General features: G+C 45.5%; 1 protein-coding gene across 2 annotated transcripts in view; it reads left to right on the forward strand.

Annotated features, from left to right (window-relative positions):
* The window catches only part of MAPK8IP3 (mitogen-activated protein kinase 8 interacting protein 3), an 85,137-nt gene that overhangs the window by 58,447 nt on the left and 5,500 nt on the right, over positions 1-21,190 (forward strand). Inside the window, exons 13-32 of one of the 2 annotated variants that reach the window (XM_029965997.1) lie at positions 513-530; positions 2,849-2,906; positions 3,870-4,022; positions 5,412-5,466; positions 7,309-7,439; positions 8,030-8,086; positions 8,567-8,737; positions 10,325-10,451; positions 11,280-11,375; positions 12,542-12,703; positions 13,643-13,808; positions 14,250-14,435; positions 15,041-15,224; positions 15,996-16,118; positions 16,364-16,444; positions 17,120-17,187; positions 18,204-18,352; positions 19,164-19,335; positions 19,458-19,571; positions 20,944-20,982. In XM_029965997.1, coding sequence (XP_029821857.1) covers positions 513-530; positions 2,849-2,906; positions 3,870-4,022; positions 5,412-5,466; positions 7,309-7,439; positions 8,030-8,086; positions 8,567-8,737; positions 10,325-10,451; positions 11,280-11,375; positions 12,542-12,703; positions 13,643-13,808; positions 14,250-14,435; positions 15,041-15,224; positions 15,996-16,118; positions 16,364-16,444; positions 17,120-17,187; positions 18,204-18,352; positions 19,164-19,335; positions 19,458-19,571; positions 20,944-20,982 — 2,310 coding nt within the window. Of the gene's footprint in view, positions 1-512; positions 531-2,848; positions 2,907-3,869; positions 4,023-5,411; positions 5,494-7,287; positions 7,440-8,029; positions 8,087-8,566; positions 8,738-10,324; positions 10,452-11,279; positions 11,376-12,541; positions 12,704-13,642; positions 13,809-14,249; positions 14,436-15,040; positions 15,225-15,995; positions 16,119-16,363; positions 16,445-17,119; positions 17,188-18,203; positions 18,353-19,163; positions 19,336-19,457; positions 19,572-20,943; positions 20,983-21,190 lie in introns of both variants that reach the window. The other variant, XM_018067585.1, reaches the window with a different exon arrangement.

The raw sequence follows: 21,190 nt of genomic DNA on the forward strand, positions 1-21,190 counted from the left end.
ATGAGGTCATCTCAAGCTCATCCTGACATCTGTTGCAATATGACATGGGGTGATGGTTTTAAACCAGAAGTGGGGAGATTTAGATTAGATATAAGGAAGAATTTTTTTACAATGAGGGTGGTGAGGCCCTGGCACAGGTTGCCCAGAGAAGCTGTGGTTGCCCTATCCCTGGAATTGTTCAAGGCCAGGTTGGACAGGGCTTGGAGCAACCTGGGCTAGTGAAAGGTGTCCCTACCCAAGGCAGGGGGTTGCAATGACGTGGTCTTTAAGGTCCCTTCCAGCCCAGACCATTCTGTGATGCTCTCAGGTAGAAGTCCCTGTTAGGTTAGGCTGCAGTAGAACAAGATTACTTTCTCACGTGTGCTGGCACCACACATTGTACACGTGCTGATGAGCTGCTCTGTTTGCTGTTTACAAACTGGTACTTAATGGCTGCTTTTTTTTCTCTTCCTTTCTTCCCCTTTGTCCCCATCTCTTTCTGTTCCCTTTCTCGTATGGGATGGCTCTCATAGTACGGGATGATTTCTTTGGTAAGGCGAAGGCCTTTTTTCTTTTTTATTTTTGTCCTTTTCTTTTTTTTTTAACATGCATTTTTTTCCGAATTCCTTCCATTCACTCACCATCCCTCCATATGTCTTGCATTACCTTGGTTTGTTTTTTTGTGGTGGTGGCATCACCTCTCCAAGAAGCGGGATGCAGCTGCTCTGTAGAGGTGGTTTGGGGATTCTCCACTTTGATGCTTCACACTGTTTGCCTGACTGTGGGAGGAGGATGGTGTAGGATGAGCTCTGTTAGACAGGGCTCTGCCCAGGTCTCTCTTCCCTTTACTCCACACCACAAAGGGGTGAAGAGTCCTTATAGTCACTCCACACTGGGTTTTCTTCCCATGAGCAGGGCTGTCCTACTACAGCCTGCGCAAGGAAGGTTATCTCACAGTGCCCATTCCACGGCTCTGGGAGGCTTCATCCAGTTCTTCATTGCCAGACCAGCCTTTCAGACCTCTGACTGGTTAAAGCATTGGGTTGTCACTGTGTCACACCCGAGTAAGGTAGAAGCTACGATGAGGATACTGATGGAATGCTGTGTTCTGGCATGATAGCTCATGGAATTCCCAGAATTCCTTTCTTTCCCAAAAACAGCTGCAGAGAGGGATGTATGACTCAAGAATGGGAAGGAAGATGATTTAATCCAAAAAGATGGGGACGATCTATTTCCCTTGATGTCCCTCAGCACCTGTAATGTCCTTGTGCCAATTTAATGCCTTACAGGCTAAATATTTTTTTGATTATTTGTAGAGTCACTTAAAATTAGCAAGAAAACAGTGTAATAAACAGATGACTTCTGAGTCTTCTGACCAACAAGCAGCATGCCACAAAAAAATGGGCTATAGATCCTTCACCGTACCAACCCAAAATACTCTGCAGTTTGCACTGCAGTTAGTGTTTCCCACTTTTGTGCTGTTGGAATATTCTTTGACACAGCATCCAAAGAACACATTGCCTGAAACATCAAAGTGATTAATTATCTGTCTACTGATTTTTCAAAAGCTCTTTGAAAATGCTACTTCTTACTCATTCTTGCTGGTAATTTGCTTTTGCCATCATAAATTCATCCCATTTAACTGTGGGAAGAGGATCTGTATGTTGGAGTGTTGTGACGTGTTCTCACTTCTCATGCGCTGCCATGTTCCTCTAACTTTCATTTACTTAAAATTTGTGTTTTCTAAATTTTCTCGCAAATACTAATTAATTGGCAAATGAAGTATCATGAAAACTGTTGATGTCTTTGCTATGAAGGAAGAGGTAGTTCAGAGGGCAGGACAAGGAGCACTGCAGCACAAACACTGATGGTGGGGAAGACTTCCTCATGCTCTGGGACCCGTGGTGAGATACGAGCTGCACCGCTCAGCACTGTCCCCCAACAGGGAGAGGCCTCTTTGCCTTCAGCTCTCAGGTGGCCTCTATCCCCCTCTGTAAGGCAAAAGCTGACCCTGGGACTCAGCAAGTCCCTGGCAGCAGGAAACAACCCAGATATGTTTTTGGTCCCTAAACTCCTTTGGTTTTATGAACTACAGAATTTGGCCTTCGCTCTTAGCCCCAGATTTGTCAACGTTCTTGTAACCCAGTCTGCAGATTGCAGCTGTACGTGGGTGCCCAAGGGCAAGTGCAGAGTGTCTGGTGTAGGTGTTGAGTGTGGATCTGAAGTGATGGGACTGAGACTTCACATTTTAAACATCTGTGAGAAAGCTGTTCAAGGTAGATAGAGCAAGGGACAAGCTGCAGTCCTATTAAAATTGCTCTAGCAGAAGGCTGGTAATGGGAAGCCTTTCATGTGCATGAAACTGGTCGCAGTCATGATCCCAAATCTGTACTGAGAAACAGAAAATTTGGCTAATACTAGGAAAGGAAAAAAATCACTGGTGTGCAGATCAGGACAGCAACTTGGGCAGTGTTCTGCTGTCCTTTGTGAAAAACCCATAAACTCTACCTTCTTTCTCTGAGGAATGATAAAAAACTTTTGCAATAGCTGATGGCTGAACCAGGAGTTACCACCTTGACTGCCCTGATTGGTGTTAGGGAAGCTCTCCCCTCTGTCCCTCTCAAGGAGGTCTGTGAAGGTCGGGATGAGAAGCTAGGTCTGAATTTGGGCTCTTTACAGGACACATGGGTGTCTTTGCTGGTGTTGTTTGGTCATTCAGTGAGAGACACTCCACTCTCCACACAGGACACAGGAGCCTAGGGAAGCCTAACAAAGGTGATTTCTCTTCCTCAAGCATGAGTCAGGCAGTGCTACAAAAGCTTCATGTTTCTAAGAGAGCAGATGAAAACTGCCTGGCCTTTCTTTTCAGGAATGGGCAAAGAAGTGGGGAATCTGCTGTTGGAGAACTCGCAGCTGCTGGAGACCAAGTAAGGAACTGTCACATTCTCTGATCTGCCTGCCTGGTTATAAATGATGTCACCTTGAAGTAGGTCTTGGCCAGAACTCGTGCCTCACAGGGGCTCGCTTGTTTCTCTGATGGGTTCTCCTGAATACTTGTTCCTTCAGTTGTAGAAGAGGAATTGCTCTCCTGAGCTATTTCCTAACTGTTTCCTTTCTGCAGGCACTTGGGAGAAGCCTCTGGGCATGTGCTGGTAGGGGCCGATGCCACCTGAGATCAATGGCAAGCTTTAAATTAACTTCTGTGGGAATCCAGTTGTGGGTCTGAGCCTCTGTGAGGATGTTTCTGTTCATAACTTTTTATTTGCAAGGTTTGTTCTTTGAAAAGAAAATTTTGTGAGAGAAGAGTTCTCAAAGATTTCATGGTTGATAGAGGAGAAGCAGACAACATAATGGAGTTAGTTTTTGAGAAAGGCTGGCAAACGAGCTACTGAGGCTGAACAACCAGGAAGGAGAAGACAGAGTATTTATTCCCAGGGGAGAGCTGGAACTGTGATAGGAAGTTGCTGATTTTATAATTTTAAGATATTTTGGAGCTGATTGGAAATGCATATTTCTATTGCCATCGACCACAATTATCCACAATTGCAGATGGCAGCAGTTTTGAAAGGTGTGTTTCAGACCTTCATTCTGTCAAAAATAGATTTTAACTTTACACAGGTAGTAGGTTACCCTACATCTGCCTTCTGCAGTGTTTTGCCATCTTCTGAAGGAGAGTCAGGATACAGGAATGGACAAACCTCATCCTGACCAATTATGGTGATTTCTGTCTTCACAAAATTTAATCTCCCATGAGTTAGAGCTGGACTGAATTGTTAAACACACTCGTTTCAACTGTCCTTGTAGTGTCTGTGACTTTAGTTTAAGGTCTGTTTTATGGACAGCTTCTGGTTTGGAGCATTTTTGCTTATTGTGCCTTTCACACCTTTAAGAAATGCTTTGAACGTTGTGAAGAATGATTTGATTGCCAAGGTGGACCAGCTGTCTGGGGAGCAGGAAGTGCTGAAGGGGGAGCTGGAAGCAACAAAGCAGGCCAAAGCCAAAATAGAAACCAGAGTCAAGGAGCTGGAGGAGGAGCTGAAGAGGTGAGTGATTACCCCCCTGCCCCAGGCAGCTGAGAGTGAGGAGTGCTAAACCCACCTCCTCTGTTCATTTGACTCTGTTTCACTCATGGGATTAGCATTGGCATTCCAAGGTACCTTACAGAGTAGGACAAGGCTGATGGTAGGTGGCTGAGATATTTTTAGCATTGCATTGTTTTTATTGGATTGAAATGGATTATTGAACCTTAGAAAACCAGAATTTTCCTCCCCAGAATTAGGATTCTGCAGCAGCAACTTCAAATCCAGGCTTCCTGGAGTGGAGCTTTAAGGGTTTCAATTTGCAATTAAAAACCAAAAAATAAAAAAAAAAAAAAGGGAATTTCAAAACCAATAGTTTTGAAGGAAACTGCCAAGAGCTTGATCCTTGTAGCATCCAGGATAGTTCTGAGAGAAGTGAATGCCCATTCATTTACTGAAAGAGCTCATGCAGAGTTGCACAAGCAATATTTAAATGCCCGTGTTGATAATTGTTTCATTGCTTCTGTTAAGAATGAGAAGAGGCAGAAGAGATTCTAAAGTTCAATACAGGAAGATCCCACTTCTTATTTTCCTCTCACACAAGAGAAACCAAAGCCTGAATGCCCAGCAAAGCCTGGGATGGTTTCACATCCCTATATTAAGGCTGCCTCCCGGGGCTCAGAACAGCACGGTTCCATTGTGGCTGTCTGTGCCTGACTCTGTAGGAGCTCAGGGCAGAGGGCAGGATTTGTTCCGCAGCTGAAATCTGGAAGGTTCTGTAGTCTGAGCTCAGAATCACCAAGAATAATACAGACTGGTCTCTTTATTGTTCAGAATGTCTGAAATGAAAGTAGTCTTGCAAGCAGGCAGATTTTTTAAATGCCTTTTGAGTCTCATAATGTGAGAGTTTAAAGAAATTAAAAGCACTCAAATACTTTAAGTATTTTTTAATCAGGGATTTGGTGTTCTCTTCTTTACCATTTTGGCAAACTGTCCTTCACATTAAGGGCTTTTTTCACTGCATTGAATCACACAGAATCACATTGAAACCAGAAGCAGCCCAGAAGAAGCACTTAAGCCAGCATTTTCCCATGTTCTCATCAAACATTTGAACATGAATTATGGTTCAGAAATAGTAAATGGCTGGACCGTTCCAGTATTTTGGTGCTCACAGCAAATGTTTGAAAGAAGCGGGGTGATGTTGGTGAAGCTGTTTGGAGACTCACACTGCAAGAGGGAGGGAAAATACCAGAGAAGCATCTCATAATTTGTACATCTGGTACATGTGGTTTGAGATCTCTCCCTTGTGATGGATATAGCCAGACCTTCCCATAGCTGGTTCTCTTCCTAAACTTCCTCTGGGCCAGCCGTGGTGTCACTTGCTGGTTTGATCCCTTTCTTCCTGTTTCCTAGAGTGAAATCCGAAGCCATCGTTGCCCGACGAGAGCCCAAAGAGGAGGTGGAGGATGTAAGCAGCTATCTCTGTACAGAATTGGTATATGACATTACTAAAATGCCTGCGGGGAAAGGGGGTTGATATGCTTACCTATGTCGCTTCATATGTGTGTCCTGAGATGCAGATTGATGTGCCTTTGTTAGTGATGATGGCAAGGCTGGTGAACAAGTTGTGGCTGATGACCATGAAATACATCTTCATACAAGTTCCAAAGCAGAACGTGGCGCAGCAGAGCAGCCGACCCAGCAGCAGTAGCACTGTGCAGGATGTGGCCTCTGCAGCCTGATGCCAGAGCAGTGCCCTGCTCAGCACCGTCCCATTGTATCTGCTTCTCCTAACTTGGAATTAAACTCTAGTGTGCAGTGGGGTTCCGCTCAGGTGTTACAACTATCAGGCTTCTCCAGAAGAGCCTGTCCCCATGCTGGCGGTGAAGCTGTAGCCGTGAGGACATGGTGCAGTGAAGTCCAGGTTACACAGCCAGCCTTGCAGCAGTGACTGCCACCTTGTCTTAGTGCTGTTTTGCTTGTTAATTCTTTTCCAAAAGCAAGTACTGCCTGATACAGAATACACAGAGAGAAAATTCATGGGCCGTTCTTCTAGCACAGCTCTTCAAACTGTTTTGACTGGGATAGAGGCTTTTCAGCAAAGACCAACTGTGGCCCAAAAAAAAGGCAAACCAAGCAGTAACAGAGATTTTCCTTGTACGTGTCCCTGCTGGGACAGGGAATCGATACAGTGCTTGTCAGTGTTACTGACAACGTATCAGAGAAGGTTCAGTTCTAAGCCTAAATCTCTTGACTTAATTGGGGTGAACTTGGTCTGTTGAGAATTTAGGCAGATGGGAACATTTTCAAGTTGTGCTGGTGAGCTGCTGAAGAGAGCTGGTTGTTTTTTCAGCTGAACTGACAGGAGGTCTGTTTTTTCATTTAAATTTAAAAAATAATTGATAAATTCCTTTTCATTTTTGCAGTTCTTGTTTTGACCGGTCATAGAGGTTTGATTCAAAGTTCAAGGAGGGTGGAGGTGGAATTGGTTAATTTAATTAGTTAATAATGAATTGGTAATGAGAGCTGTTCTAGCTTTCTGCAGCACTCACCAGCCAGGCTGAGCTTGGGAATTACCACAGTCTAGCACAACCCAGTACCACTCCCTAGTAATGAGTTCCCAAAATCCTTGCAGTCTTTTTCTGGGCAGATATTTTTCCCAATTTAGCCACATTGTTCTTATTTTCCACTCCTCAAAAGAGACAGACAGAATCTCATTCCTGTTTTTGCCAACCCAAAGCCACCTGTGCACTCATTGGAAGGTCAGGTTGTGTCACCAAAGACAAAAAGGCCTTTCCTTAGTTTCCTGTGTCCTACCTTTATTCATCTGTACTAACAGAATACCTCCTCTTCCAGTCCTCCTGAGGGGACAGATGGCATTAGGTGGTGCTCCCTGCTGCTTGTGACTGGCTTTGCTAATGGATTAAAACTTTGGTTTCCAAACTTCTGAACCAACGGACCACTGTCAATTCTCATCACTCCTTGTAGACTCTGAAAGCACCGTGCTGGCGATAGTCCTGGGGCGGGACGTGTGTGTGTGTATGTGTGTGTGTGTGGGGGGGGGCATGTGCTTAAGCTGGTGGTGATGCTCATTCTAATTTCCATGGTTTTGCAGAACACCCAGAGGTCCGTGGGCCGTAGTTTGGAGCTCACTGTCCGGAACTAGCACCTTATATGGGGAAATTGGGTGGTAATTAGGCAGGACAGGAGGAGAACTAACAAATATGTGTCTGTCTCCTGACTTGCCCTGTACTAACCTCAATCCTGTTGCATCTTTTGTTGGCTGAAGCAGTGCTCCTCCCCTCTACAGGACAGCATTCCCATTGCCCAGCGCCGGCGCTTCACCCGCGTGGAGATGGCCCGAGTGCTGATGGAGCGCAACCAGTACAAGGAGAGGCTGATGGAGCTCCAGGAGGCCGTCAGGTGGACAGAGATGATCAGGTGAGGCTGGGTGTTGGAGAGTGTCCCTGTGTAGGACAGAACTTGGCCATGTTTGACCTTGTGTCAATGTAACCCCTGTCAACATAGGGGTTGAGAAGTGCTGGAAGTTTTCCAAACTGTAGATGTTTCTCTTCTAATACCCAATTCTTTCTCTCTTGTTCCTGAACCTGGGCTGCAAATCTCATATTTTGGAGACCATTATTTGGAGACACTGGGCAGTTGTTTGTCTTACTTGTTTCTTATGTGCTAATTAAGACGGGAGAAGCTCTAGGGAGGAGTATTGCTTCTAACTGGTGAATTCTAAAGGCTTGGCTTGAAGTGACTGTAATGCTGGGGTCTGTAGTTCCCAGACTGTGCGTGGCAGTGACAGTGTTACAGGGAATTGATAAAGCTTCACATTGAACACACTTGCACTTCATGTCAACATTGAAACTTAAAGTGTTTGGGTGTGCTTGCATTGAAGGCCAGTGCATGTCCCTTTCTCTGGTCTGACTTTTGACATGGCTTCGTTGATGGAAATGACCTGCTGCTTGGCAGAAGCTTGTGTAAAGATGCTGAAATTAACTTGCTTTGGCTGTGTTTGTCCTTAGAGCTTCCCGTGAGCACCCGTCCGTCCAGGAGAAGAAGAAATCCACCATTTGGCAGTTGTAAGTTCTTTGGTGGTTTGTGCAAGATTAAGAAAAGGGGGAGTATTACCATTTCTACTTTAGACAACAACTTACTGGACCTTGACGTTAATGAAATGTCAGATGAAAGTGTTGTTAGGTGAATCCTTTTGCCTTCAAGGGCTTCCTTTGTCCTTAGTGAGATTAAAATGAGATCTGAACATCTGCATTGCTTTTGTTTTACAAGCTGAAAAAGTTCATGAATATCCTGGAATGAAAATATTCATACACTCACAGTAAGTTGTAATAAAGGGCTGTTTTCAGAAGATGTCTGCTTCTGGAAGCTAAAAATGCCTTATGCCAATCAAACCAAGGATGTAGCTCTGGGTTTGAAGTAGGGCAGTTTTTGTGATAGGCTTACAGCCCCTGATCCTGCACCTCTTGCTTCCCCTTTTGTGTATCTGTGGTGTCTGTCTCCCCAGGCACCTTTTCTCTTACTTGTTGGCCTTTTTCTGTCCCCAGCTTCAGCCGTCTGTTCAGCTCTTCCTCCAGTCCCCCCCCAGCAAAGAGGACCTACCCCTCTGTGAATATCCACTACAAGTCTCCCACCACAGCGGGGTTCAGCCAGCGGCGCAGCCACACCATGTGCCAGATCTCCTCCGGCAGCCGCACCCTCGAGTTCTTCCCTGACGAGTGAGTCACGGGCTGTGTGCCAAGCCAGGTCCCCCTGCAGCTCTTCCTAAAATAAGCTGGTTTCCACTTTAGAAGCTGTGTGATGTTAGTATGTCTCTGTCCCCTGGGGTTTATCTCCTGGAGCTTTCACTCATCAGTTACTATGTGGATGGGCTCGGCAAACCTTGTCCTCCCAAACATATTGTGACCATGGATTTCCAGACCATGATGGATCATCTCAGTAGGGACCACTGCAGCTCGAGTTGGCCTCAGCCAACTCAGTTCCGCACTCATATTTGCCGACTGGGATGGAATGAAGTAGGCTTTTTGTGGTGGAGTGTGATGGCAGCACTGGGACAAAGGGATGGAATGTCTGCCCGACACTTTTGACAAGGAGTTTAAGTGAAGACAGAAGTTCTCTCCACAGCACATTTAAGTTACGATATTAGGTTTTAATCTTAACCATGCTAAAAATGAACCTCTGGGTATTGCTACTGCAGAGTCTTACCACAATTCTTTGTGTCTCTGACATGAAGAGAGAAACCTCTTCTGTGCTTTACTGACTTCATGATATGTTCTGCCATTTGCGAGGTTGTGTGGTTTGACATGTGGAGAAGAACTTTGCAGAATGTGGTGGTAAAGTAGGATAACTTCTGCAATAAGAAGGATTTGTTGAGAAGACACTGGCTCAGGAGAAGAGCGATTGTTTTAAAAGGATAAATTTGTCCCTTGTAGATACCCACTGCCTTTATTCTGTCTTTTTCTCTGATGACATCTCAGAGTCATGCTGTGGTATCTGAGTGCTTCCCAGCAGTGCGTTACACAGTGGGACTGCGCACTGTCAGAGCTGCTTGTGCTTTCCTTCTCACCCTGTGGGAGGAAGCATGAGCAGCGAAGTGTTTTGTTTCAGCAGGATGTTGGTTTTGTTTTAAGTAAATATGTCATTTTGTGTGTGCGAGTAGGGAGTTTTGGTTTGGATTTGATTGTTCTGCTGATGTTGATTGTATCTCCTAATGATACTTTAAAAACCTATTGAGAGCTGGAGCTGACACTCAAACAGCCTTTGTTTATATTAAAACATGTCTAAAAGCTCACAGATCAATTTTTGGTTTAACCTTTGCTAGTGCAAAGCTAGAGTTGTTCTGTTGGAACCAGCAGTAAGTGCACATTTTCCTTGTCAGCACAGAAAGCCTAAAAATGGACAGAAAAATCCGTAGTTGGCTATAAATGAGGAGGGGAAGAACTCAAAATGCCTTCCTGGTGGAAACATTAATCAGTAAATTGTAAGAGCTCAGCAAAAATTGGTGTGATCTCTTAGATTTGCAGGTTTTAGGGAAGGGTGATTCCCTGTTTCTGAAAGGCTCTTGGAACATTTTAAGTGGTGATGACAGTGACTTGGCCTGCCACATTGCTCAGGTGATAGAGAGATTACAGCTGCCTGTGTCTGCTCCTCCACAAAGTTTTTCTCTCTCTGATTCCCTGCATCTGTTTTCACAGCTGGATTTGGTTTGCTCTGTGTGCCCTCCCCTGTTCTGGCCACCTTCCCTTCACCCTCAGCTCCTGTCTTTAACCACTGATTGAGAGGTAATGCTGTGCTTCTCTCCCCAGTGACTGCACGTCCTCGGCACGCCGGGAGCAGAAGCGGGAGCAGTACCGGCAGGTCCGGGAGCACGTGCGGAATGACGACGGGCGGTTGCAGGCCTGTGGCTGGAGCCTCCCAGCCAAGTACAAGCAGGTAGGGACCGCACTCTGGACAGGCTGAGGGGAGGTGCCCTTAGTCATTAGCTAATGACCTCAGTCATTAACTTAGCCTTAGTCATTAACTATTTAATTTAGAGGTACAGTGTACATGTTTTGTTTGTATAATAGTTGTAGACAGAGATCAAATTAATGTCAATGGAGGAGCATTCCTCTGTATGAAGGTGCTGAAAGAACCTACCCTAAACCAAAAGAAATTAAGCTTTTCTGTCCAGAGCCCAGCCCTTTCTTTTTTATTTCCTTTGTTATAATTGGGCTTGAACATTAGTTATTTCATTTATACTCTGAGAACTTTAACAATTGTCTAGTATGAAAAACAAATGCTGTTTGCACTCACTTCTCCCCATCAGTAACACAAAATCAAACATTATCAGCCTCATTTGTTGGCCTGTGACTCATTTAACTGGTCAGAGACCCCCTGAAAGGGAGGAGCCTTCCAGCATGACTTGAAAGTGGATGAGGTTCAGGCCGTAGGATCATAGAATCATTAAGTTTGGAAAAGACCTTGATCATCAAGCCCAACCATCATGATGGAAAGCAATGCCAGTGTCCTGACTCTTTGCAGGGAGCATCCTTTCTCCATCAGCAGGGCCATATGTAGCCTCTGTTGGGGCACTGATGATGGTGAAATGGTCTCTTGGGTGGGCTGCTCCCCTCCCCATAGGGACTCTGTTTCACAAAAGATGTGATAGGAAGCTTCAGTAGCAACCACCTCTGATCAGTTCTGCCATACTGATTACATCTCTCTTGCCATACCCTGGTATTTGCAGCTTTGTACTGTCTTTTTCATCTTCTCTTCCCTCAGCTGAGTCCCAATGGTGGTCAGGAAGACACTCGCATGAAAAACGTCCCTGTGCCTGTGTATTGTCGCCCGCTAGTAGAGAAGGACCCAACCATGAAGGTACGTTGCCTCTGCTTACCATGCAGTCCAGAAAGGGGATATGAAATTAGCAAAGAATTTGGGTCACTAGACCTGCAATTTCTACAACAGTCTATACTTTTTTGACATTAGATATTGCAAAGTCTATCTTCTGCTTCCTCTTCTTGAATGGTGGTTTCTAGTGGATGTAGGAAAAAGTATTTTGAGGACACAATTCTCAGCTCATTCTGGTTGGCAGATTCACTGGTAACAGGACAGTATTATCTGGAGCAGATCTTTGTGAAGCTGTGTCTATCAGTACTAGAATGTTTTGAGTAGAATGGCAGTTGGGAATAGGTGGTCATCTCTGCAAGTGCCACAGACAGTTACCTGAAGTAACTGTTTGTTTTGAAATAGCCAGTTTGTTAGTACTTCATTCAGAGATGATTTTTAGAAATCATCCTGAGGATTCAGTTGTAAGAATATTCTTATGCTGTTGTTTCTGGAAGGTTGGTGTGATCTTCGGATAACGTTCTGTGCGGGATCTTTCCTCTATGGTTTTAGATAAATCCAGTATTTGTTTCTGTAGTCATGTTCCCAGCATTCTCCTAAAAAACTCACTGGAAACAACTCATAGGAGGTTAGCTGGATTTGATTTCAGAAAACAGGCACTGAGTTGCTTCCACTCCACACTGGTTATGTGGGAGCTAAACCAGCAGATGGTTTTTCACACTTCCAGGGATGGGGCAGCCACAGCTTCTCTGGGCAACCTGTGCCAGGACCTCACCACCCTCACTGGGAAGAATTTGTTCGTAATATCTCATCTAAATCTGCCCACTGTCAGTTTGAACCCATTAAACATCTGCCACGTCCTGGCTTGCTTTGCTGCAGTGACTTAGGAACCCCGGAGTTGGAAAAACCGAGGACATTGCAGAAGCCTGTTTTCAGTTACATACCTGATTTATTATTTTCTTTAACTCTTTTAGTCACATCTGCTAAAAAGGAGTGATTTTTGCGGGGCTCGGAGATCCTCTATCTTACCTCCTTTAAATCAGATTGTCTTCTATTAGAAATCAGCAAGAACTGGTGTTTCCAATTAAATGTTTTAGATATTTGACATTTGACAGTTCTCCACAAAGGTGCCTAAATTCAAAGAGACCCTGGACCCTGCAGAATTCTTAGTTCAGATTCCTGTTTCTGTTCCTTAGCTGTGGTGTGCAGCTGGAGTCAATCTCTCAGGATGGAGACCTTTGGAACTGGAGCCTGGGAATGGGCAGAAATTGGATCCTGGGCGTGATCCCCTCACCTGTGATAGGGAAGTGGAAGGCGAGAACAACAAAAGTAACCATACATCTCCTGAGAAGAAAAAGGTCAGAAAAGAAAATGGTAGTTTTTTTCCTCTGATGTTTTTTCTCATTCCATCCGCTGCCATGACCCCTCTCTCGGTACTTCGCCATAAAATGCTCTTTGTACTATGCCATAAAATGCTCTGACTTATACTTGTGGGACAGGGCTGTGGTCTTCTGGCTCTTCTGTAACTTTCTGTGTGATTTGGGACCAATAACCCAAGATAAAGTTTTCCAACTTCTGCTTTTGAAACATTTGGAGTTTTGAAAAAAATCGTAGTAATAAGTGCTTGGTGAGGTTGCCAGGGAGATTATGGAGTCCTCATCATTGTAAATTAAAAAAAGAAAAATAGATTCAGGCAAGGCTGTGTTAAAAGAACAGAGATACAGAGTCTGTGAGTCCATTCGGGCCAGAAGTTGAAGTTCTTGAGATTTAATCCAGTTCTGGTTTTTAATAGTCTTAAGTTATTTTTAATTTTTTTATTTTTTAAAAAAGCAAACTGTAATTTGCAGATAATAATTCAGCTCTCTGGTTTGTGGGATTTTTTTCCACAGCTGTCTTACACTGCTACCCTATACTCTTCTGAGACCAGCTTGCTTAAGATGATCAGTTGGGTGCATCCCAGCCTCATGGTGTTCTGGCTGAAAGAATATTCAGCGACATATTAGTCAGACATCTCAACGGAGAAATTAGTGGCCAAATTCCTCTTGCCCTGAGGAGCCAGACAGGCTTTTTGTCCAGTGCTCTGGGTACTAGTGCAGCAATATGAATGAAATTAGATTAGTAAAAATTAGAATATAAATTAATATACAAATATATAAAACAGAAAATAAATTTACTATAGAATAGAATATATAATTTAATATAAATTACACCATGTGTAAATGTTGCCAAAGCACTGCTGAGGCTCAGGCTGATCCAGGAGGAGCGCTGATTGGGCCCGTGTGTTTGCTCTCCCAAAGGCAAAGGAGATCCATGAGATGGATGCCACATCCAGCCGTGTCTGGATCCTCACTAGCACACTGTCCACCAGTAAAGTTGTGATCATTGATGCCAACCAGCCCGGCACTGTGGTGGACCAGTTCACTGTCTGCAACGCCCACGTGCTCTGCATTTCCAGCATCCCCGGTGAGTGGGGCCCAAGCTGGGGTCAGCACTGGGTCACCTGCCTGCCCCACTGAGGAGTGCAGATGTCCTCACTTGGGAACTAATCCTTGGGCTCTGTTGTGTCCTCCAAACACCATAACCCAGATCTTGCCTTCCTGTTGTGGAGATCCCTCCCTGTTGAGTGTTCAGTAAGTTGCTCCTTTGGCACAAACAAAAGATGGGTTTTTGGGAACAGGAGTGAGCCTTGCCCAAGGTTGGGGGGGGCTCTGTACCCGCCCTGGATGCTGATGCTAGGGATGAGGGGATCTGCCATGGTGGTGCTGGTGGAAGCTGTGGTGTCTCTCAGGGTGGTGAACCCCAAGTGTCAGCATCTCCCATCATTAGGGTGACCTCAGGAGGGCAACTCCATTAAATGAGCAGTTACAGCTTGGTTTATGTGAGAATCTGTTCTTTGCCCTTCAGCGGCCAGTGAGAGTGACTATCCCCCGGGCGAGATCTTCCTGGAGGGGGATGTGAATCCTGAGGAGTCGGCTGGAGCAGACGGTGTCTTGGCAGGGATCACGCTGGTGGGCTGTGCGACCCGCTGCAATGTGCCACGAAGCAACTGTTCCTCGCGTGGGGACACACCTGTGCTGGACAAGGGACAGAGTGAGTTTTGGGACATAAAATTTAGTGACAGTTCAATTACTGCTAGTCTTGTACGAGCCCATGGTGTTAGAGCCACATCCTTCTGTCCCTAAGTTAAACACTTAAGAGGCCTCCAGAAGTTTCTTAATGTGGTACGGGAGGAACAAAGGCTCTTTTGGTACATTTCTCCTCTGAGCCCTCCTTTTCTCTCTGATCCACATCCTGCAGCCCTGGCTGTGGGAGTCTCACTGCAGAGTATTTTGGACAGGTGAGATGTTTGCCCTGCTACAGTTGCTGCTCTTCTCATTGCTTTCTCCCCTGAGCCTTAGGAAGCCAATTAAGCTCATATACAAATCACACTGCTGCCCTTGCTGACTCCATACTGCGGTGACAGCCCTGGAGACCTTCTGGTGTTGTGCTAGTCACAGAATGTGCCTCACTTTAAAATGGTCTCTGTTCCCCATCCAGGCAGAAGATGCTGGATGAGCTGCTGTCTGTGGCACAGGCTCAGGGCTTGGTTGAGTTTGGCAAGGAAAGATAAAGAATTGACTATAGCCTGGTGTCTATATATAGTTAACTCACCAGCTCATTCTCCAGCACATCTCACACTGTTCCTTGTCCTCCAGGTGAGGTGGCTCCCATCTGCAATGGGAAGATCAACCAGTCCCAGTCTACTGAGGAGGCAACAGAGGCTACGGAGGTCCCGGAGAGCAGTGCCAGTGAGGCAGAGCCGGCGCAGGCCCGGCCCGGGCCCCTCACCGAGCATGTGTTCACAGACCCTGTCCCAGCACAGGCACCCAGGCAGAACGGGTAGGAGGACTGGGGTCAGAGTGCCGGCTCAGTTACTGATCAGCTCTGTTTTCATAAGCTTTGGGATAAGAGAAGCAACCTGGTCTTCTGCTAGAGTGTCAGACTTCTATCAGTTTTGTGCCCAAGTAGTATTACAGATGGGATGATAGGAGGGAAGGAAATGAAATGAAAATAAACATGGCTTAGCCTGGAGTAGACTGTTAAAGTGCGAATATTTAACCTCTCACTATGGAGGCAGACTTGCGGTTAAGACAGATCTTCCAAAGAACATGCACATTTCATGTTCCCGCTGAAGGAACCTTCTGATCTGTGTGTAAAAATGATGATTGATTTATTCTAGTAGTACCTCTGATTTGCTGTAAAAGTAACCAAGAAAGAATATTCACCACCCAGAAATTCTTAAGACAAACAAGTCTGATGTGAGGGCCTGAGGAGCAGAGTGGACGTCTCCTATACAGATTGTTTCTAAATGCCCAAGTTGCTCTAAGATGTTTCTGTTGAAGTTGGAAATGAACAGAGAAGATACTGTTTGTGTAATAGTCCTTCTAAACATTCAGTGAGGGTCTGTAGATTTGAAGTACTTGTTTGTTGGCGGGGGAGGAAGGAAATGTTGCAAATTGCAAATCTGCAATTAAAAACCACCAAAGGGTGGAAAGCGATTTGTGCCTGCAAGGCCCCACACCTGCCTGTGAGTGCCAGGCTGTGGGCCTAGGAGGGCATTCTGTGCAGTGCTGCTGCTAAACCTCTAATGCTGTTCTTTTGCCTCTTCAGGGAGAACGGGCAGCTGAAGACGGAGCCCAGCACAACACTGCCAGATCAAGAGCCAACCAGCGATGCTGCTGGGACCTGCACCAGTGCTGCCCCCACCATGTGGCTGGGAGCTCAGAATGGCTGGTGCGTTCCCCTTGAGCTGGCAGATCTCTGTCACCTCCATGCTCTGGGCTCTGTTTTTCATGTCCACACACCTTTAGTTTACTGCTTGTTTCTGGAGAAGGTTTTTATTCATCATTTCATTACTCAGCTCACCATAGTCTGAGGGTTTTAACCTCACTTTCCTACCAGAAGAAAAGACTCAAGCCTGGTCAAGCTGAAGGTGTGGGGCCTGCTGCTCACCTTCCCCAATTTGTCCTCTCTCACAGGCTTTATGTGCACTCGGCTGTGTCCAACTGGAAGAAGTGTCTGCACTCAATAAAGCTAAAGGACTCTGTGCTGAGCCTGGTGTAAGTGTGCATTCCAAGGGACCTGCAGGAGAAGGTTCAGGGCATAAGTGATACTATAGAGGGGTGGTAGCAGCTCTTTGTCACAGACTCACAGAACCACAGAATGGTTTGGGTTGGAAGGGACCTTGCTAAATTGGTAATTGTTCCAACTCCCTGCCGCAGACCAGGTTACTCCAAGCCCTGTCCATGTTGCTGGCCTTGAACAATTCCAGGAATGTGGCAGCCATAACTTTTTCTTTGCTCTCCCAAGTGCCTTGGTTTGTGAGGGAAGTTTCCCAAGGTTTTCGTTATGGGTAAGCCTCATACTGATCCATTTTCCTGCTCAACTGCAGCCCCGACCCAGCCCTGACCAAGTTAGTGAATACATGATTAGCAGTATCAGGAGGAAGTGAGTGGGGAAGAGAAAGGCAAAATTTCACTGAGGAGTAAATTAGGGGGAATTTGTTGAAATTGATGGGGTTTGTATTGTGAAGGAGAAGAATTTCCTCAACATAAAATTTAGGGATGATCCTATTGCAATGAAGGTGTGACCTCTTGCAAGATGTTCCTGCAAGTGCTAAACTGACTGGGAATTGTAAAGACAACATAAAGATCGTGTGTATGGATGGCAGGAAGAGTTTATTAGTCCCTCACATCTACAGGCTTTCGTAAGCATTTACTGTTCTGTGATTTCAGGCATGTGAAAGGGAGGGTCCTGGTTGCTCTGGCAGATGGAACGCTAGCCATATTCCACCGGGGAGAAGGTAAGAATCAATGTAATAGAGAAAACAAAATTTGGCTGAAAGTGCAGCAGTACAAACAGAGTTAAAACACATAGCTGTTATACACATAATTGCTATCCTAAACCATCCCAGGCTTACACTAACACCGCTTCCTGAGCTATTCTGAACGAAAATGTGTGTGTATGGGCTGTGTAGCACATGTAGAGTAAATATGACACTTTTAGAAATACATATGCTGTGCAGTTGCTTGAGGCACACTTGGTAAATTCAATTTCTGTTGCTCTTCACTTCTGTGGGTTTTGTTTCCCTATGGCTTGAGTAGTTTCTTAGCTGTGTTCATACCTGACAGCTCTTGGGAATTTGCTAACTGTGACTAATGTTGGCGTATAAAGAGCTTAGTTATTCCTTGAGTAGCAGTTCATTCAGCGAGCTGAAATATAGAGACTTCTGGGTTCATGCAATTCAAACTTTGATTCAGCTTTTGTCACGAGCTCAAGCCTGACCATTGACACATCAAAATTGTTCCCATCAGAAATAAGATAAAGCTTCATGACAGAGAGACTGACTGTCTGTGAAGGACACAAATATCTGCCTGGTTAGTTAGAAATAACGGTGGGAGCAGGGAGATCTGATTCCTTATCCTGGGTTTGACACTTTGAGGGAATTATGTTGTATGTCTGTGATGTGAGGAAGCCTCACTACAAGGACTGTATGGCCCATTTCCTTTTCAAGTCTTCTTCTCCTGCTGGTTTTTGTACTTGTTAGAGAAGCCTGTTTGTTTCATTGCAGTAAAGGATACTGATTTGGAGCACTTTTAGACACCAAATTAAACTTTATTATTGCATGTTTCATCAGTGTAAGACTGTGCCTGAAGAAGGAGTATGGAGGCACGGGAAAGTCACAGACATAAGCCAACTGAGCATTTGAGTACCGACTAAGCCTATATACCCGAATATACAGGGAAAGGTAGAGGATTCTGTTGTATGCTGACATGTCATGGTGGAGATGCATCTTTCCACACTTGCTTTTCACCTCAGATGGCCAGTGGGATCTCAGTAATTACCACCTGATGGATCTCGGCCACACTCACCACTCGATCCGCTGCATGGCTGTGGTCTACGATAGAGTCTGGTGTGGCTACAAGAACAAAATCCATGTTATCCAGCCAAAGACGATGCAGATTGAGGTAAGAGAGCACATGTGTGTCTGTGCACGCACACGCGTTGTATTGTATTTATTCTTACAGCTGTTTTCTGCTGCACTGTGTGAAATGCAGAACCTTTGGGTTGTCATTGCTTACTGCAGAACCCAAACTGTCAGTCTGGGTCATTTATGATCCAATCTGCCAGGAGGTATTTATTCCTTCCTCCCTTTGCAGAACATAATTCTTTAGATAAGTCTAAACTGAGCATTTTCTTTGCCTTTACTCATGAGTCTATGAGGCCACGTACTGTCAAAACATAGGTATGTGCTTGACAGTGACCCTTCACATGTGGTCTGAGGCTTCATCTGTAGGCATTGTGGCACAGAGGAACAGTACAGTTAGCAAGCCCCCGTGATCCCAGCTACCTAAGGAAAAAATGATCTTTAGAGCCTTTTGGTTGAAATTCAGTACAGTGGTGTTGGTACAAATCTGTCTGAGAGTGCTTGAAATAATCCTGTCAAGAAGAGAAAAAGTGCTGGATCTGAAGTTCACATCAGTGAGCCAAGGCAATTTGATCTTTGGAATTTATCCTGGAGTTGTGTGTTTTCCTTTTCTATTAAGTACATTGAAAGCCCTTGCTCCTGAACTGGTCTGCAAAGACCATCCACTCTCCAAAGCTGCTCAAGCGAGGGATTTTCTGTGTCCTGTAGTAAACTGCTGTGGTCAGCTGGCATTAACACAGCTTCTCCAAGAGCTTTGGAACCCAAACAAGTGATCTCAGTTGAGGAAAATGGAGTATATGTGTAGATAATGGCAAACCTTTTGTGAACTCATGTTGGTTCACCTGTTTCAGAAATCCTTTGATGCCCACCCTCGGCGAGAGAGCCAGGTGCGACAGCTGGCATGGATTGGAGATGGAGTGTGGGTTTCCATCCGTCTGGACTCCACCCTGAGGCTCTACCATGCCCACAGCCATCAGCACCTGCAGGATGTCGACATCGAGCCTTACGTCAGCAAGATGCTGGGTGAGGCAGTGGGGCGTGTCAGAAAGTGGTCTGTTACTTACTGAGATCAGAGCAGAATTTGCCCAAAGCAGACCTTGCCCAGAATCATCACTGACTCCCCAACTCTCGTTCATACTTCCTAGGCACTGGAAAGCTGGGTTTCTCCTTCGTGCGGATCACAGCCCTGCTCATCGCTGGCAACCGCCTTTGGGTGGGCACCGGGAACGGTGTCGTCATCTCCATTCCCCTGACAGAGAGTAAGTGACATTTATGGAAGGTACTTCTGCATCCCCCCACTAAAAAAAGAAGCTTTTGGGTGTTACTTGTGGGTGGCTTGGGCAGGCTGATGCTTTCCCAACATCTGATACCCCTTGATCGTAGCTGTGTTCAGGGAGAAGAGCCCGAAGTGTGAGCAGCCCTGGACTTGGTGTAACTCTTCTTTATTAAGGAATTAAGTGTTCGGTTGAACGGATGTAACCTATTTAAAACCAAGCAGGTATTTGTTTCTGCCCTTTTCAGTTCAGTTGAAGCTATTTCCTCCGTGGGGGGACATCTCTACCATCCCTACAGTCTTCTTTTTAGAGCATGACCTTGACAGAGCAGAGTGATATGAACTGATTCTGTAGCTACTGTGAAGCAGGAGAAAGCTTTGGGAATTGTAGTCTCCAAAAGGAGGCTGTGGGATGAGAAGTCACCAGGAAGATGTCCCTGGAAATTTTATTTTGGCATAGACATCTAAATATCTCCATAGCAGTATTTTCCAGAAACTGACCTTAGAAAAGCTTGATTTACTCAAATTAGGGCTCAACTACATCAGTCAATTAGAAATTGGTATCCTACACCAAATCCAGCCTGGGGAGGGGACCCAGCAGTAGGTATAAATAGGTGCATCTCCAGAGCTGGAAGTTTAGTTGAAGCTCTTAGTAATCCTGTTCTGTACCTGCCCATCTTGCATCTTATTTTGACAGTCTGTTCCAGATCACCACGGGGGAGTAGGATTTGAGGCTGCTTGCAATTGCTTTCACTAGAAAGCAGTCAAATTTACGTTTTCTCACCACTGCTCACAGGAAAGCTGAGAAGCAAATAGCTCTTGTATAAAAGGAGCAAACCTCTTGTAATCCTCCTGGAAGTCAGGGATGATCTCTGAGGCCAGTGGAGCTGGATGTGCCTGGGGCTGACACCAGGAGGGCAGTGACACAGTCCTCTTCGTGCATTGCAATCTCAGTCTCATTTCCGAGTCCCTGTTCTGAAGCCCATTCTGTCTTGGGGCTGCTGTCCTTAATCTGAGTTAAGCCTTTTCCCTGCTGTCAAACAATTGCTTTATCTTTGGGTGTTCCTGTAAAAATGTGGTAAGCAGGAAGGTCTCACTAGAAATACAGCAGTGGATCCTTGTGACACAGTCCCTCTCCCATCTCAGATACCACATTTGTCCCTGTAAGGTAAGAGCCAAGTGAGCAAGAACAGTGTAGGTGTGAACTACATCAGAGATCCTGTGGTGGTTTCTCTAGGTTTTTTTCACTATTTCTGTTGCCCCCTGAATTATCTTCCAGTAATCACCTTTTTCTTCTCTCCTCTCCTGCCCGTCACTTCCTGTGCCCCTCTGTGTTCCCACTCCCTGCCTGTGCCTAGCTGTAGTCCTCCACCGAGGCCAACTCCTTGGGCTCCGGGGTAAGTCCATTGCCTCTTCTCCTCAGCTCTCACTCCTTCCGCACCTGCCTCCCATCGCAGTCGCTCTCCCACCCTTCCATCCTGCTGTTCAGCTCTCTCCATCCATTTTTTGCTCATCACTCTTTCATTGTAAGTCACACTGGAGAAAAGCAACCAAAGACAGTCACGTAAATATCCTCATTTCCCAAAGCTATAAACATTTTTTACC

The sequence above is a fragment of the Manacus vitellinus genome, unplaced genomic scaffold (genome assembly GCF_001715985.3).
Source record: "Manacus vitellinus isolate BGI_N305 unplaced genomic scaffold, ASM171598v3 scaffold_12_pilon, whole genome shotgun sequence".
NCBI lineage: Eukaryota > Metazoa > Chordata > Aves > Passeriformes > Pipridae > Manacus > Manacus vitellinus.